The following is a 17,333-nucleotide window of genomic DNA, read 5'->3' as shown; positions in this document are numbered from 1 at the left end:
AAATAAGAGTATTTCAATGATTGAATGGTTGAACGCGCTCACCGTCCACCTGCGGGTCGAAGATGACGAACTCGGGCCGGATCTTGCTGGTCCTCTTGCCCTTGAGCAGCGGCAGCAGGCCGCCCAGGTACTCCAGGTACAGCGTGTAGCAGCTGCCCGAGCTGGCGGCCGCGTCCTCGTCGTGCCGGATCATGGTGCAGTGCAGGCGCACGCTGCCGCCTGGCGGCCGCGACACGAACTCGCGCAGCGCCGCCGCGTCGGGCACGCAGCACTGCCAACCGCACGACACACACATTCACACACCTGCTCAGAGTCGTGGACCGAGACACAGGATGTCCATCAAAGAATGTCCAAGTTTCAATAATACATTATAACAGGTTAACTGTGTGGCCAGGCCTTTGGCTAAAATACTGTTTTGCCTTTAAAACCTTTTTTTAATATAACAAATTATTTTTATTTACTTTTTTTTAATTTTTTTTTAAATATTTAAATGTTATATTTAATTGTTGGTTTAGTTTTTTAATTAAAAGTTATTTATCCTAGCTTATTAATAATTTATTGTTTTTAATTTTATTGTATAGCTGGGAAGTTGCGCGGGAGTGCGGAATCAGTTTCTTCGTGCAAATAGTTTACGTGACAGTTGGCAACAGGAAGAGTGAGTTGGCTGCCCTGTAATAAGAAGTTGACGGTCGGGTAGCCTCATCAAGTTCTGTCCCTGCCCTAACACGCCCGAATATTCACCTTCGGCCAACCTCGGGTTTATTTATATATATTTATATTTCTCTGTTTATTTTAATGTAGCTATACTAACCTAACTAACCGTCCATAGTGTTTTAAAGTGTTTTAATGTAGCTAACCTAACCGACCACTTTTAATATTTGAATTCATTTTTCCTGCGCAAAAATAAAACAAATCCCGAGGTTGGCCGAAGGTGAATATTCGGGCGTGTTCGGGCAGGGACAGAACTTGATTTACATCTTAGGCTTCTCCGAGGCGAGACCTTGTAGCGCCTCCTGCGCGCAGGGGAGTAAAATTGACCGGCGATCGTTGGAGTGTACAGGCCATACCCGGGCGCGGTGTAGAACTTTTCACGGAAGTTTGAATTTGACACTTTGAGCCTCAAGCACGTTTGTTCGGCTTTTCGGGGACAGGCCAGGGCATATTTATCTAAAGGCACGAAGAAATTTTAAATGACTTGTTTTGAGATTAGCTACGAGTGTTTTTTTTTTTTTTTTTTTTTTTTTTTTTTTTTTTTTTTTTTTTGCTGCAGCAACGAAAGAAATTGTGAGTACAGCTGATCTGATTGTAAACGGTGTTTATTTGGATAAATTGAATTTATGCTTCCGTTACCTTGTGGTGCGGCAGAATCTCCGTCATCTATTTGCGTGCACTTGAGTGGGCAAACATAAACTTGGTGTTGAAGAATATTTTAATTAGGCCTAAACATAAAATAATTGAGCACTCCACCAGCTTTTTGTATAGGACTTGTTAGATGGATTTTTTTTACAGTAAATTTAAATTGGTGTAATTTTTAAAATATAGTAGGTATCGTTCATTTAACGAGAAGTAAACATTTGTTAAAAAAAATAGGCAACATATGACTACTAGCAGATAGTTAATGATGCAGAAAAAATTTAAAAACTTTACTTTTACAGCAGTAAATTTTGATATAGATTTATTAAACAATACATGATATTATTTCAGAACAAGAGAAACTGTTGAAACGTTATGATGCCTCTCCTCGTGGGTACGCCACTGCAGCGCCTCAAACGGAAAGAAAAATACAAAATCAAATTTTGAAAAGTTTATAAACAATCGAACTACGAGGGTAGAAACATAACCAAATTGATGACCCTTAATAACGGTTAAATCTTGGATTCAATTTAATTAACCAGCAATAGTGTGTCGATGGCAGGGTGATTACAAAAATACTAGATTAAGATCTGAAAGTGAATAAAGTTTCAACAATGTAATAGTCGTTGCCATAGAGATTATCGGGAATGTACATGGTGGTAAGAAGTAAGGAAGTTGGGTGAGTGCTATCTATGTCATGTTGATACGATATGAGAATATGAGAACTACCACTATCTGCACGGTAAGAAAATTTTAGGTTATAATGAAGTTTAACGATAATTACTGACATGTCTTTGAATAATGTTTTTTTTAGCAATATTCATTACATGATTGCATTTTTACGATTCTGCCTAGCGAAGTATTTCCAAACTATTAAAGAAATTTATAGCATATTAGCCTTAATACAGCTACAACTTGTTTTGTAACTAATTGCTAACAGTTTACTTCAAATTCAAAACACACTCACTCAATAGACTAATAGCTATATGGAAATATATGTGGTTGAAAATTGCTAGAAAAAAATAAAAATGAATTTCGAAAAAATAATTCTTGGAAGTGGAAACCCCTCCCCCCCACTTTTTTTAAAATATTTTATCCACGAAGAACACATGTGCCCAAACTACAGAGAGACAGAAAAACTCACTCTTCTAACAATATAGATTCCTGCTAACCTTTGCTTCGCCTCGCCATGAGGGCTCCGCTACTAAGAGCTGAACCTGCCTTGTGTCCTTAGCTCACTCTCACTAGGGCATAAGGAGCCCTAACCGATTTCCATCCAGAATCGGAAATTTCTTCAACGGAACCGAGAATTACCGGTACTTGCGGCACTAGGTAGATTTTTACATTAATGGTGCAGCAGTCGATGATTGAAGTAGTATCTAGTAGTAAGTTTCGGACGTTTAAAAAGTTTTAGAGACCAAAGTAAAAAGATAAACATTTGTGTTACGATTTTTTTTATTGCTAAAAGTATCTACTAACGTGAAGAAATAATTAACTTTATCCTCAGCCTTACTCTCAATCTTTAAATTAGGGAAAGAAAAAAAAATATTTAAACAAATAATTGTTTTAATGCATGCAAAATCACAGAATCATTAAACTTTAAGCAACATTTATCTTCTTTTCATAACAAACTAAAAAAAAAACTTTGTTAAAAGCATATTGGCTTGACAACAATACACATCAGTCCGAACACCTAGTGCTGACTGAGAGGAATCTCGCCAGAGGAGAGTGTCAGATGAAAGTAACCTAAAGTGCAATAAAAACCTAATTTGATGCTATCGATGTGGAGTCCCGAAAGTCCAGAAAAGAACCGGGAATCGATTTTATATCCCCGGTTCTTTCCTTGTATCAGAAGCACCGGGAATTCCCGGTTGTGAACCCTGGAGGCCGCCACACGCGACCAGTCTTGTGGCTGCTGTTGCTGCTGGATGTGTCGTTCCATCGCAGGACGTGGAGGAAACTTTGGATGTTTCAGTTTCAGTTGTAATTATAGTAAAAAGAAAGAAAACTAACAAAGCGACCAAAGAGTATAATCAGAAATGTCTGCCAAGACATTCAGCTCGCTCAGACTGTTTGCTTGATCAGACAACAATGTGACACAGTGTGCCGCAAACTGTATTGTCATCGCGGCCACTGCGGGCCTCGTGGTCCGTGTGTGCCAGAACCGAGCATCGAACCAAGGACCCTGTGAGGAGTTCCAGACTGCGGAGTACCGCCCACTGCCTCTTGTTGTGAAGTAGAGGTTATGTGTGGGTGTCTGTGGAAGGATGATACTGGGTTGCTTATAAGGCGGTATTAAAATTCGTTTCTCTAGCGGGATCGCGGGAGAGACTCGAACCCACGTGCTGCTGTGGCCTTGCGATGAATAAAGATAGAAGTCACTTCTTTTCCCAGAGCCATCTGCAACCTATGTGGGTGATTGCTTGTGGACATGAGTGGGGAAGCCTTCATTTCACAGACGAGAGAGCCAAACCCTAAGTTCCCCGAAGTTCACGCTCGATTTTCCCCCCCGTTCTATCTCATTGTACAAACCGGTGTGGCATTACATTTTGCGGTCGATTAGGATAGGTTAGCTACGTTATAAATACTTTAAAACATCGTGGATGGTTGGTTATATTAGGTAAGTATAGCTACATACATTAAAAATACTGTAAAATCATTTTATGTTTGCTTAGCAAATAACTTTTTAATGTGTAGCTATCCAGGGCTAGGAAACCGTTTACATGATTTCACAGTATCTTTAATGTAGCTATCCTAAGCAAATCAACCGTCCAAAATGTTTTGAAGTATTTATAATGTAGGTAACCTAACCTACAAAAAAAAACCGAAGATGCACGATCGGACGTTTGGCTCTCTCGTCTGTGTAAATAAGGCTTCCCTCCAGCTGACGACTGCGCAGATCGGACCGCGCAGCTCGGACGGGCAACAATGGGCCCGGCACTCACCCGCACGGTCTGCGCGAACAGGTTGGCGATGAGCGCCTTGAGGCGCGGCGGCAGGGGCAGCGCCGACACCTGCTGCTCGCCCGGCAGCGCGCGGTGTATCTGCAGGCGGCACAGCAGCTGCAGGCTCGCGATGCGGCGCGACACCCACGCGATGTGCACCTGGCAGCCCGTCGCCACGAACAGCCGCTTGTCGTTGTGGCCCCACGTCAGCGCCGTCACCGGCGACTGCGGGCACCACGCGACACGCCTGCACCCTCGCACGCACTCGGACGGGAAGCCTGAGATCTGCATCAAGCTCTGTCCCTGCCCGAACACGCCCGAATATTCACCTTCGGCCAACCTCGGGTTCATTTATATTTCTCTGTTTATTTTAACGTAGCTATACTAACCTAACTAACCGCCCATAGTGTTTTAAAGTGTTTTAATGTATCTAACCTAACCGACCACTTTTAATATTTGAATTCATTTTTCCTGCGGAAAAAAAAAACAAATCCCGAGGTTGCCCGAAGGTGAATATTCGGGCGTGTTCGGGCAGGGACAGAGATTGATGTACATCCTAGGCTTCTCCACTCACACTCATTACAATCCATGTTCTCCTTGCAGCAGTCGACGGGCTCGGCAGCACAGCGGCAGAGCGCGCGCTTGCCAACCTCGAAGAACGTGGTTAAACTGGCGTCAGGGGAAATCATTTTACTTCTTTTAATAACATTATAATATAATTATATTAATAATATGTTGAATAAACTCAATAACATTAACGTTTGTTTATATTGTTACAGAATGATCGTTTAAGCGAACATATACTCAGTGTTACAATATGAGGTTTAAATTGCTTCAGCTTTTTTTTTTTTTTTTTTTTTTTATAGTTTTTCAATAGAAGAAGAACTTATAACGTGTGTGGAAACTTCAAAGTATGAGCTGTTAAATGAAGATCGGCAGTATTTTAATAAAATTCCTAGTCGAAAATCACGTCCAAAGCCAGGGTAAAAGTTTTTTTTTCAAGGTTTTTTTTCTTTTTCTTTTATCAGACCCGTTCCAGATAGTTAAAAATTTCCGTTCGTTTCGTGCTGCTATCTGCGGGCGATGGTGGCACCCACAGTTTGCGATTCAGGCAGCGAATTCTAGCGGCGGGCGCAGAAAGGAAGGGTGCGATTCACGTGTAGATGTGTGGATTAATGCATGCACTTGAAGAGCGAACACATTATTGATTAGTATGTTCATCGCGCATGGCATTATTTTAAATAATTCTACTTTAAATTTCATGTCCAAGTTTCGTATTATGTGTTTATTTGCAACATGAACACGAGAACACATGAATTTCCTCGTCATCGAGGAGTACTGAAAGACTAGCTGACAATTTTTATTTCAATTTTTGCAAAACTATCTGATACAAGTATTTTCCATTTTAGCAAAAAATTAAAAAAAAAAAACCCTTGGATTACAAAAATTACATTTTATTGTTTAAAATTAAATGCCGATGTATACTATTATATAAAAATTCAACGTCATAAAACAATATAATTAGAGCAGCAATTTTTTTGTGGGCTTAAACAGTATGCATGTATGTCAACAATTGCGAAGGAAACGAGGTATGTAAAATACGTACGGAACTTAAAGGTATTGGTTAAAGTTGCCCGCGCGTGTCTAGTGAGGGCGGACGGTACCTGCGCGTGTCTAGTGAGGGCGGACGGAACCTGCGCGTGTCTAGTGAGGGCGGACGGTACCTGCGCGTGTCTAGTGAGGGCGGACGGAACCTGCGCGTGTCTAGTGAGGGCGGACGGTACCTGCGCGTGTCTAGTGAGGGCGGACGGAACCTGCGCGTGTCTAGTGAGGGCGGACGGTACCTGCGCGTGTCTAGCGAGGGCGGACGGTACCTGCGCGTGTCTAGCGAGGGCGGACGGTACCTGCGCGTGTCTAGCGAGGGCGGACGGTACCTGCGCGTGTCTAGCGAGGGCGGACGGTACCTGCGCGTGTCTAGCGAGGGCGGACGGTACCTGCGCGTGTCTAGCGAGGGCGGACGGTACCTGCGCGTGTCTAGCGAGGGCGGACGGTACCTGCGAGTAAGGGATGAGCGCGCAGTAGAGCAGCACGCCGGTGTCGGAGTAGAACTTGAGCAGGTTGGTGTACTCGGGGTGCTGCTGCACGCTGCCCGCCACGGCCAGCAGCTCGCGCGAGTTGCTCCACTCGAGACGCATGCAGCCGCCCAGCCCCGTGTGGACCTGCACCGGCGACACGTCGTCGAAGCTCTTCATCAGGTACACGTAGCCGTTGACGAAGCCCACGGCCAGCACGGCGCCCCGGTCATCTGCGGCAGTCCCGCCCCCTCCCTGCATCCCCACTCGACACTCGCCAGGTACGCGGCCCCACAGTTCAAGGGTCTGAAGGAGATTTGGAGTAAAACAAATCTCGCGAACAGAGAAACAGTGGAACATGAGAACAGGGGAACGGGCGAACACGGGAACAGAGGAACATGGGAACAGGAGAACGGGAGAACAAAGGTACAGGGAAACGGGGGAACAGGGGAACACGGAAACAGTGGAACATAGAAACAGAGGAACATGAAACAGAGGAACATGGGAACAGGGGAATGGGGGAATAGGGGAACATGAGAAAAGGTGAACAGAGGAACAGGAGAACATGGGAACATAGGAACATAGGAACATGGGAACAGGGGAACATGGTAACAGGAGGACGGGAGAACAAAGTAACAGGGAAACGGGTGAACAGGGGAACATGAGAACAGGGGAACGGGCGAACACAGGAACATGGGAACAGGAGAACGGGAGAACAAAGGAACAGGGAGACGGGAGAACAATGGGACAGTGAAACGGGGGAACAGGGGAAAATGGGAACAATGGTACATAGGAACAGGGGATTAGGGGAACATGGGAACAGGGGAAAGGGGTAACAGGGGAACAGGTGAACGTGGGAACAGGTTGTAAAGAGGGACAGAGAAGTTACCCGGCGGCGCGAGGTCGGCGTCGTCGCCCTCCTCCATCTTGAACTTCTCGCAGGACCAGGCCATGGCGGAGACGGCCACGTCGGGGCTGAGCTGCACCTGCGACACCATGGCGCCGTGCACGTCCATCACGATCACCTGGCCGCCCGTCGTGCTGATGTACACCTGCGGGCCGCAGCACAGCACAGGCGCGCGTCACGGCGTGCGGGGAGGAGTGGTGCGTGTCTGGAGGCCTGGCCGCATAGCGCTCACCTGCTGGTCGTCGGGCGTCCAGATGCCGCACGTGATGACGGACTCAATGTTGAGCATGGAGGACCAGTAGCGCTGCCCGGCCACCGAGCCCACCAGCACGAAGCCGTCCTGCAACACGCCGGCCCCGCTCTGTGCGTCCGCGTCCCCCGCGGGAGACACGCACCCCTGCAGTGGCGTAGCAAGCGGGTGGCAGGGATGGCCCCCGCCGCAACGGTTTCGTGTTATTCAACCCTCCGCCCCTCTCTTTTAATCCAAGAGGGGGGCGCCATTTTCAATTCTGGTCAGGTGCGCCAGTCACCTTAGCTACGCCACTGCACCCCGGAGGAGGCACTTAATCTCTCTCTCTCTCTCTCTCTCTCTCTCTCTCTCTCTCTCTCTCTCTCTCTCTCTGTGTATATATATACACACACACAGAGATATACACAGAGAGAGAGATTGGTCAAACGGTGTCGGAGGTTTATCAACGTCACATATACCAACACACACACATATATAAATGTATGTTGGTATATATAATGGCGTTGATAAACCTCCGACGCCGTTCGGCCAATCACGATGAAAGAGTTAGCAACCTCAGAGTGTTTTTCTTCTTCTTTTTAGTTTTTTTTTAAAATTATAATATTATTACATATATCTTTCGCAACGATAAAAAGCAAAAGAAAAAAGGATGAAAATGTATATTTATATCAAGGTTTTCAATGTTCAGGGTGAGTTTTTTGAGTAGGGGGGGAAAAAAGGCCAGGTTCTGGATGACGTTTTATTGTTAATACAATATCGATGGTGTAGTGTACGATAAGTATGTTACGTCAGCCTGTAAATTATGGTATGTTTCGTGCTACGTACCACAAACGCACGCTCTCCGCGCCGGGAACAGCTAGGGAGGAGGGAGGGCGGACGGGGAGGTACCTGGTAGCAGATGAGCGCCATGCGGCCGTCGTGCGACCAGCTGAAGTGCGTGACGGGCGTGCTGCGGTCGTTGATCAGCTCGATGCTCCAGCGGCCCTCGTACTTGATCCACACGAAGATGATGCCCGAGCTGTCGCACGAGGCCAGCTTCTGGTACGGCTCGTTCCACTTCACCAGGATCACCTGCCGAGCACGCGCGCGCACACTCTCTCTGCCACCTTCCTTTGGCTTCACACACACACTCTCTCTGCCACCTTCCTTTGGTTCCACACACACACTCTCTGCCACCTTCCTTTGGCTTCACACACACACTCTCTCTGCCACCTTCCTTTGGCTTCACACACACACTCTCTCTGCCACCTTCCTTTGGTTCCACACACACACTCTCTGCCACCTTCCTTTGGCTTCACACACACACTCTCTCTGCCACCTTCCTTTGGCTTCACACACACACTCTCTGCCACCTTCCTTTGGCTCCGCACACACTCTCTCTGCCACCTTCCTTTGGCTTCACACACACACTCTCTGCCACCTTCCTTTGGCTCCACACACACACTCTCTGCCACCTTCCTTTGGCTTCACACACACTCTCTCTCTGCCACCTTCCTTTGGTTCCACACACACACTCTCTGCCACCTTCCTTTGGCTCCGCACACACTCTCTCTGCCACCTTCCTTTGGCTTCACACACACACACTCTCTGCCACCTTCCTTTGGCTCCACACACACACTCTCTGCCACCTTCCTTTGGCTTCACACACACACTCTCTGCCACCTTCCTTTGGTTCCACACACACACTCTCTGCCACCTTCCTTTGGCTCCGCACACACTCTCTCTGCCACCTTCCTTTGGCTTCACACACACACACTCTCTGCCACCTTCCTTTGGCTCCACACACACACTCTCTGCCACCTTCCTTTGGCTTCACACACACACTCTCTGCCACCTTCCTTTGGCTTCACACACACACACTCTCTCTCTGCCACCTTCCTTTGGCTCCACACACACACTCTCTCTGCCACCTTCCTTTGGCTCCGCACACACTCTCTCTCTGCCACCTTCCTTTGGCTTCACACGCACACACTCTCTGCCACCTTCCTTTGGCTCCACACACACACTCTCTGCCACCTTCCTTTGGTTCCACACACACACTCTCTCTGCCACCTTCCTTTGGTTCCACACACACACTCTCTGCCACCTTCCTTTGGCTCCACACACACACTCTCTCTGCCACCTTCCTTTGGTTCCACACACACACTCTCTGCCACCTTCCTTTGGCTTCACACACACACACTCTCTCTCTGCCACCTTCCTTTGGCTCCACACACACACTCTCTCTGCCACCTTCCTTTGGTTCCACACACACACTCTCTGCCACCTTCCTTTGGCTCCGCACACACTCTCTCTGCCACCTTCCTTTGGCTTCACACACACACTCTCTGCCACCTTCCTTTGGCTCCACACACACACTCTCTCTGCCACCTTCCTTTGGCTCCGCACACACTCTCTCTCTGCCACCTTCCTTTGGCTTCACACGCACACACTCTCTGCCACCTTCCTTTGGCTCCACACACACACTCTCTGCCACCTTCCTTTGGTTCCACACACACACTCTCTCTGCCACCTTCCTTTGGTTCCACACACACACTCTCTGCCACCTTCCTTTGGCTCCACACACACGCACTCTCTCTGCCACCTTCCTTTGGTTCCACACACACACTCTCTGCCACCTTCCTTTGGCTCCACACACACACTCTCTCTGCCACCTTCCTTTGGTTCCACACACACACTCTCTGCCACCTTCCTTTGGCTCCACACACACTCTCTCTGCCACCTTCCTTTGGCTCCACACACACACTCTCTGCCACCTTCCTTTGGTTCCACACACACACTCTCTGCCACCTTCCTTTGGCTCCGCACACACTCTCTCTGCCACCTTCCTTTGGCTTCACACACACACACTCTCTGCCACCTTCCTTTGGCTCCACACACACACTCTCTGCCACCTTCCTTTGGCTTCACACACACACTCTCTGCCACCTTCCTTTGGCTCCACACACACACTCTCTCTCTGCCACCTTCCTTTGGCTCCACACACACACTCTCTCTGCCACCTTCCTTTGGTTCCACACACACACTCTCTGCCAATTTCCTTTGGCTTCACACACACTCTCTCTGCCACCTTCCTTTGGCTTCACACACACTCTCTCTGCCACCTTCCTTTGGCTTCACACACACACTCTCTGCCACCTTCCTTTGGCTCCACACACACACTCTCTCTGCCACCTTCCTTTGGCTCCGCACACACTCTCTCTCTGCCACCTTCCTTTGGCTTCACACGCACACACTCTCTGCCACCTTCCTTTGGCTCCACACACACACTCTCTGCCACCTTCCTTTGGCTCCACACACACACTCTCTGCCACCTTCCTTTGGCTTCACACGCACACACTCTCTGCCACCTTCCTTTGGCTCCACACACACACACTCTCTGCCACCTTCCTTTGGCTTCACACACACACTCTCTGCCACCTTCCTTTGGCTCCGCACACACACTCTCTGCCACCTTCCTTTGGCTCCACACACACACTCTCTCTGCCACCTTCCTTTGGTTCCACACACACACTCTCTGCCACCTTCCTTTGGCTCCACACACACACTCTCTGCCACCTTCCTTTGGCTTCACACACACACTCTCTGCCACCTTCCTTTGGCTCCACACACACACTCTCTGCCACCTTCCTTTGGCTCCATACGTGCGCACACAACCGGTGACAACCCCTTAATACCACAACAACGGCCTGATTGGGGTGTTGCTGCAAACACACGTAGTCAAATTTTTATTTTGCACTTACAATAATTAATAAAGTTTATTTGTGAATTGTATTTTAATATTGTATATAGTGAATATTTATGATGTAGAATAGAATCACGTATAAGTAAAATTTGTTTAAATAATTAAAAAGTAAAATATAAATACAATATACCTACAGTAAGGACTATAAGGACCCTACGTAGAAGCCTAAAATTATATTCAGCTTTGGTTGAGGCTTTCTCATCGGCCCAAAGTCATCCAGGTGAGTTGTGAGCCAAAAGAAAAATCAGAAATAAGAATTAAAACTTGAATTAGCTGTCTATCGTGAAATGAATCCGCCAGATTTTTCCAGTGTATACATATCGGTTGTAGTGGTGTATTTTAAAATTTGGTATAATTGTATTTACGTATTATGTTATGTGTAATCTATTAAATTTGCTTTATTATTATATTTCCTATATCTTTTTTTTTCCTGTTGTAGCAACAGCATAGCATGTGCTTCTGGTGTTGGTCGTACCGACGGAACACTTCGGTGGGCGGGTGTGCGCGCGCACCAGGCGGGGACCGTGTAGACCGCGCGGACTGTGGTGCGCGCATGCGCGGTGTGACGTCAGCGCGTGTCACGTGACCGGGAGGATAGTCGAGGAGAAGCCTAAGATGTCCCTGCCCGAAAACGCCCGAACATTCACCTTCGGCCAACCTCGGGATTTGTTTTTATTTTTTGCGCAGGAAACAATGAATTCAAATATTAAAAAGTGGTCGGTTAGGTTAGCTACATTTAAAAACACTTTAAAACACTATATGGACGGTTAGTTAGGTTAGTATAGCTACATTAAAATAAACAGAGAAATATAAATATGTATAAATAAACCCGAGGTTGGCCGAAGGTGAATATTCGGGCGTGTTCGGGAAGGGGACAGAACTTGATGTACATCTTAGGCTTCTCATCGTCGGGGAGGCGGAATGGACTTTAAACGAAACGCTCGTCAAAACCGAAAATCAACCGATTCGCTCTTGGCGAAATTTTAAACAGAACGCAAAACTCTTTACTCGTCAGGAGTCGCCATTTTGCGCAGGTGGAGCTGCGAGCGAGAAAAAAAAAAACAACGAAGCAGTTCTCGCGCATGTGCGCTTGTCTAAAAACTGTTTTTGAATTCCTCTTTAACTGTGAACCTTGACCCAACACTCTACAACGCTTATGGTTGATACTTTTTAAAAATTTTAACTGGGACGTTCTTTCACGGACGTACTGTGTGTTCGTCGCCCCTGTGTGCGGGGCGACTGCGGCGCGAGGGCTGTCCCTATCGATCCGCCGAGGCCTGCAACGCGGCAGGCACGGCTGCTCTGCGGGCTGCGTGGCACGCAGGGGCTCCGCTACTTCGGGCGCGCGGGACGACACACGGTCACGTGGTATCCGGCGCGGGGAAATGTATTGTCGCACTCCACACCCGCCACTTCTCAACCAATACGAAATTATTAAAAAAAAAAAAAAAAAAAAAAAATGGTTGTCTGTAAAGTCGGTTTACGGACGATAGTTTAACGTGACAACGTCATAACAAAACATTGATGAAATGATTGCATACTTTTATGAATCATTTTCATTTTAATAATAAAAGAATAAATACTTGTAATTATACTAGTAATCAGAATTTTAAAATGCAAGAATAATTAACCTTTATTGCCGAAATTGTTGTTGTAATATTCAATGAAAACCACATTAACTTTTCACTTCACTTAATAAACATCTGAGTGGAAGAGAGATGAATGCGGCGCAAGAGTACAATGAGCGTAACGGGACACAGAGTAACGGAACAATATGAGTAACCGGACACTTTTTCGTGCGTGCAGCCGGCGTTCATCGATTTATTAGACGTTGTCCATTCAAAAATATTTGTGCGCGTGGAGTATACGGACGACTGAAATAAAACTTCTTGCTTTTTAGGTATAAATAGATATAAATTATTTTAATTTTCAATCAAACTACCCACATAAAAATGGATGATAATTATAAACTCGATTACATCAATCAATAACTCTTTTCCACACGAATAAATAAAGTGTTATTTCTTTAAATAAAATATTAGAAATATGTTAGCTACAATCGTCAGCCGTTACGAAAACTCAGGAGTACACAAACACAAGCATCGTTACGAGGATTCCGAAGCATCACTGCTGCGTCATTTCTATCTCTCCCCTGCCGTCTCCCCTTCTGACATCTAGCATATAGCACGCTCCGCTACGTACTTATTTTCCCCTTGTCATCCCATTTGACTGCTAGCGCATGCGCTGGAGTGGCGTCGCCGCTGACGCACTCTCCTGCTCTACATGTTCCCCCACCACGTGCCTGGCTATTCCCCTCATGCGATCGGAACCTTACCTAACGCTCGAAAATTGTTTCCCCTCAGCAAAGAAGTTTTACTGTAAAACAAAAACACGTGAGCGAGTCTTTAGTACTCGCCAGAGATTAGTAACATCTGACCTCGGTGACGAACAAATTCCTTGAGTTCTCATGTCGAAAATACATTCATGATACGAAATTAAGACGCGAATTTTAACCTAGAATTTTTAAAAAAATAATCTGGAGCGTTTCTAACCGCGCCCGCCATTGTGACTCGCTGCAGGGAGCGCGCGCCGGGGGAAGGTCGCTCCGGGGACCTGTCGAGTGCGCCACTAGGGTCTCCGCCCTCAAGGGCGCTCTTGCCCGGGGCCCCTCGACGAGGCGTCCTACAGGCGGTGTTCTTTACCCCCCTCCTTCCCTTCCCTGCGTCACCCCCACGGCGTCCACGAGACTCCGACTAACAAACAAGCGCGTGTTTGCTGGAATGCATGCTTATGTTTGTTACACAATAAATACACTTCATTAGTGTGAAATTAAATGTTGAGAGAATTATCAAAAGTTTTGTTACATAACTTTTGTTTACAGAATTTTTTTTCCAAAGAATCACGGGAATATAGTTTTACATATGTGTGTACATATATGTTAGTGTCCTATTTTTCTATCCATCCTATTTTTGTCCTGTTTTCTTCTTCTAAGGAATCAAATGCAAGGCTTTGTCTGCGTTGCTTGTATTTGTACTTTTACACACATATAAATACCAAATATATGTGAATATATTTATTTAACGCAAATAACAATATGCCTAAAACATGGAAGTAATTGATGGTGGTAAATATTTTCTAATTAGGAAAATTTTGTATCACCCAAGTTAACTGGCACAATAAGCAGTAAATATTATCAACGAACTTTTATCCGCCTTATACGGTGGCGGCTGAATTTCGGAGTGCCACTAAACTTCAGCAATTAAGCAGAAAATTGCAGTTTCAACCGAGTTCCGTGACGTCATTCCGCTAGCCGCGCCCGGCGAGTAATCGCACCCAGGCGACGACACACGAAGCAATTTAGTTGCGAGTTTCAACTTGGCTAAAGTGGAACTCTGTGCTTGCCTTGACAGCCTTGGGAAACATCCGGACATTTAGGTCCCCACCATCTCAGGCTGGGAGTCGAAGAAGTATGTCCAGTTCCGCGTGTGTCATTAGCAGAGGTGGTGGTTTATCTGTACACGCGAAGGAATGTTTCACAGGTTCATTTGGTTGCAGAGTAGAGTTCAAAAATATATGATAAAGCATTGCACTGGTGAGTGAGTGATAACTCTCATAAGGCCCATTACAATTGCGATTATAATATTCAGCCAACAGTAGCTAATTACATTAGTAAAATGACATTATTACATGTTATTAGTAACTATGTCTAGATGTATCTTGTGGGAAAATTCGACTGCATGTTAAACCTTTGAATTTCTGTGTTCATATTGGTGAATTTTCTTCCTTTATTAATTAAACTCGGTAAAGAGGCTTTCCAAACTAACCTCCTCCAATAAGAAGCCATATCTGTGCCAAAGAACCCTGTGATTCACATTAACTTTCTATAAGTAATGTAAAAAAAAACATTGTTCTACCAACTAAATAATTAAGAAAGAGCTAAATTATTTTGAGGAATATCCGGTTATGTAACATTTTGGCGAAATACAACTGCTGTATATATATATATATATATATATATATATATATATATAGTTTACATTTTACGATCGGTTGCAGCAGTTCTCCATGCTGTGCGATCTTCAGACTGTATTTTCATCTTGGTGAAAGTTTGGTAGCCTGGATCATTCACATTCCAGTTAATGTTTTCCTTTCTGAGCCTAAATACACAACCAAGGAAAAAGGGAAAATTTCGCAAGTGCAGAGACTGAATTTTGCAATCCTGTAGCTACATTTGGGACAATGATGTTTTAAGAATGTCTTCTCTTGTAATTTACAATACAATTTATAATAACTACAAGAGGAACAAGAATTTCACCAGTTACTTCATTCATTCACTGAGCTGAAAAGACTGTCTGAAGATTGCACTGCATGAAGAACTGCTGCAAACCAATATCAGGATAATAAACTTACAAAAAATATATACACACATAGTTGTATTTCAAAAAATGTCACATAGCAAGATATTACTCAAAACAATGATGGTCTTGAAAAAATACATTTGATGTGAACTCAGTTAATTTTCAGACAAATCACGGACATTCTGTAAGGTAACATCTACATGCTAATTGGCCCATTCGAGAGTCACACAAGCTTTTTTTTTTGCAGGACAGAGTCAGTCAAATAGTAAAATTTGCAGTCATCAACAAACCATATTGGAGCCTGACAAACAGTACTACTACCCCATGATCACGATCCCTAAAAATGACCTGTACACAGGACACTGAAAATCACACTTGATTTTAGTGAGATGCGGTGCAGGAACAGTCATATGTTACCGCAGACACATATGTAAGTTTTTTCAGTGTATTACAAGTTACAGGATTCTGGTTCCTACAGCCAGTGGCAAGAGCTGAAAATTAAACGAGTACTATAAAAACTTTTATCTTCATGGAAGAAAAAAAAAGTTCGTTAAAATAAAGTAAAAGTAACATTAAAACAAATAAAGTAATTATATATTTCTTCTTGATGCACGTGGCTTTTTTAAAATTTGGTTTGTAACAAACTTTTATTCTTGGCAACAGCGTCTAAGTTCTTCATTAAGGAAATGTTTGCGATATTTTAATTACTCTGAAATCTTGCTCCTATCGCGAATATAAATGTGAACCAAAGTTTTAAAGTAGCTTGGCTTCTGGGTCGTAGCCGTGGTCCTTGGCGAATAATTCAAACGACTTTTCGGTCTGACATTGCAGTCGCCATCATCAGGGAGCAGTTTCCTACTACAGTAGGTAACTGCTCCCTGATAATGGTAACTGCAATGTCCAACCAGAAACGTCGGGTGAATTATTCGCCAAGTAGGTAACTGCTCCCTGATGATGGCGACTGCAACGTCCGACCAGAAACATCAGGTGAATTATTCGTCAAGTAGGTAACTGCTCCCTGATGATGGCGACTGCAATTTCCGACCAGAAACGTCAGGTGAATTATTCGTCAAGTAGGTAACTGCTCCCTGATGATGGCGACTGCAATTTCCGACCAGAAACGTCAGGTGAATTATTCGTCAAGTAGGTAACTGCTCCCTGATGATGGCGACTGCAATTTCCGACCAGAAACGTCAGGTGAATTATTCGTCAAGTAGGTAACTGCTCCCTGATGATGGCGACTGCAACGTCCGACCAGAAACATCGGTTGAATTATTCGCCAAGGACGCAGCTACAACCCAGAAGCCGATGGCCGTGAAAGCCTGAGATCACGAATGTGAACCAGAAAGTTGTCCCCGGGACCTGCAGGCACGGCGGGTGGAGGGGGTACTCGCCTCGGAGCGGTGGCCCCGCAGGTTGTAGTTGGTGCGCAGCGGGGAGTCCGCGCCCCTCTTGCAGTGCGAGGTGGTGAAGGTGACGCCCACTATGCCCCGCACGTTGCCCGTCGCCAGCCAGCCCTCCTGGTAGTAGTGGGTGCGGTTCAGCTTCCATCCCTCGTCCTGCGGGCAGGGGTCGCCTTCCGTCAGCTCTCACACAACACACCTTCCATCAGCATGTCCACTGGGCTTACAGACTCAGAGCACACATAACACATCTTCCATCAACATGTCCACTGGGCTCACACGCTTAGAGCACTCACAACA

General features: G+C 45.6%; 1 protein-coding gene across 1 annotated transcript in view; it reads right to left on the bottom strand.

Moving 5' to 3' along the window:
* Positions 1 to 17,333, bottom strand: part of LOC134539618 (tubby-related protein 4) — a 57,253-nt gene that overhangs the window by 17,853 nt on the left and 22,067 nt on the right. The window contains exons 2-8 of the mRNA XM_063381794.1: positions 17,025 to 17,189; positions 8,416 to 8,598; positions 7,510 to 7,617; positions 7,260 to 7,422; positions 6,353 to 6,621; positions 4,299 to 4,523; positions 43 to 271 (exon numbers count right to left, since the gene is read on the bottom strand). Of these exons, the coding sequence (XP_063237864.1) occupies positions 43 to 271; positions 4,299 to 4,523; positions 6,353 to 6,621; positions 7,260 to 7,422; positions 7,510 to 7,617; positions 8,416 to 8,598; positions 17,025 to 17,189 (1,342 nt within the window). The remainder of the gene's footprint in view (positions 1 to 42; positions 272 to 4,298; positions 4,524 to 6,352; positions 6,622 to 7,259; positions 7,423 to 7,509; positions 7,618 to 8,415; positions 8,599 to 17,024; positions 17,190 to 17,333) is intronic.

This window comes from Bacillus rossius, chromosome 15, assembly GCF_032445375.1.
Source record: "Bacillus rossius redtenbacheri isolate Brsri chromosome 15, Brsri_v3, whole genome shotgun sequence".
Taxonomy (NCBI): Eukaryota; Metazoa; Arthropoda; class Insecta; order Phasmatodea; family Bacillidae; genus Bacillus; species Bacillus rossius.
The sequence above is the reverse complement of the archived record's forward strand: the minus strand, read 5'-3'. Positions and strand labels throughout refer to the sequence as shown.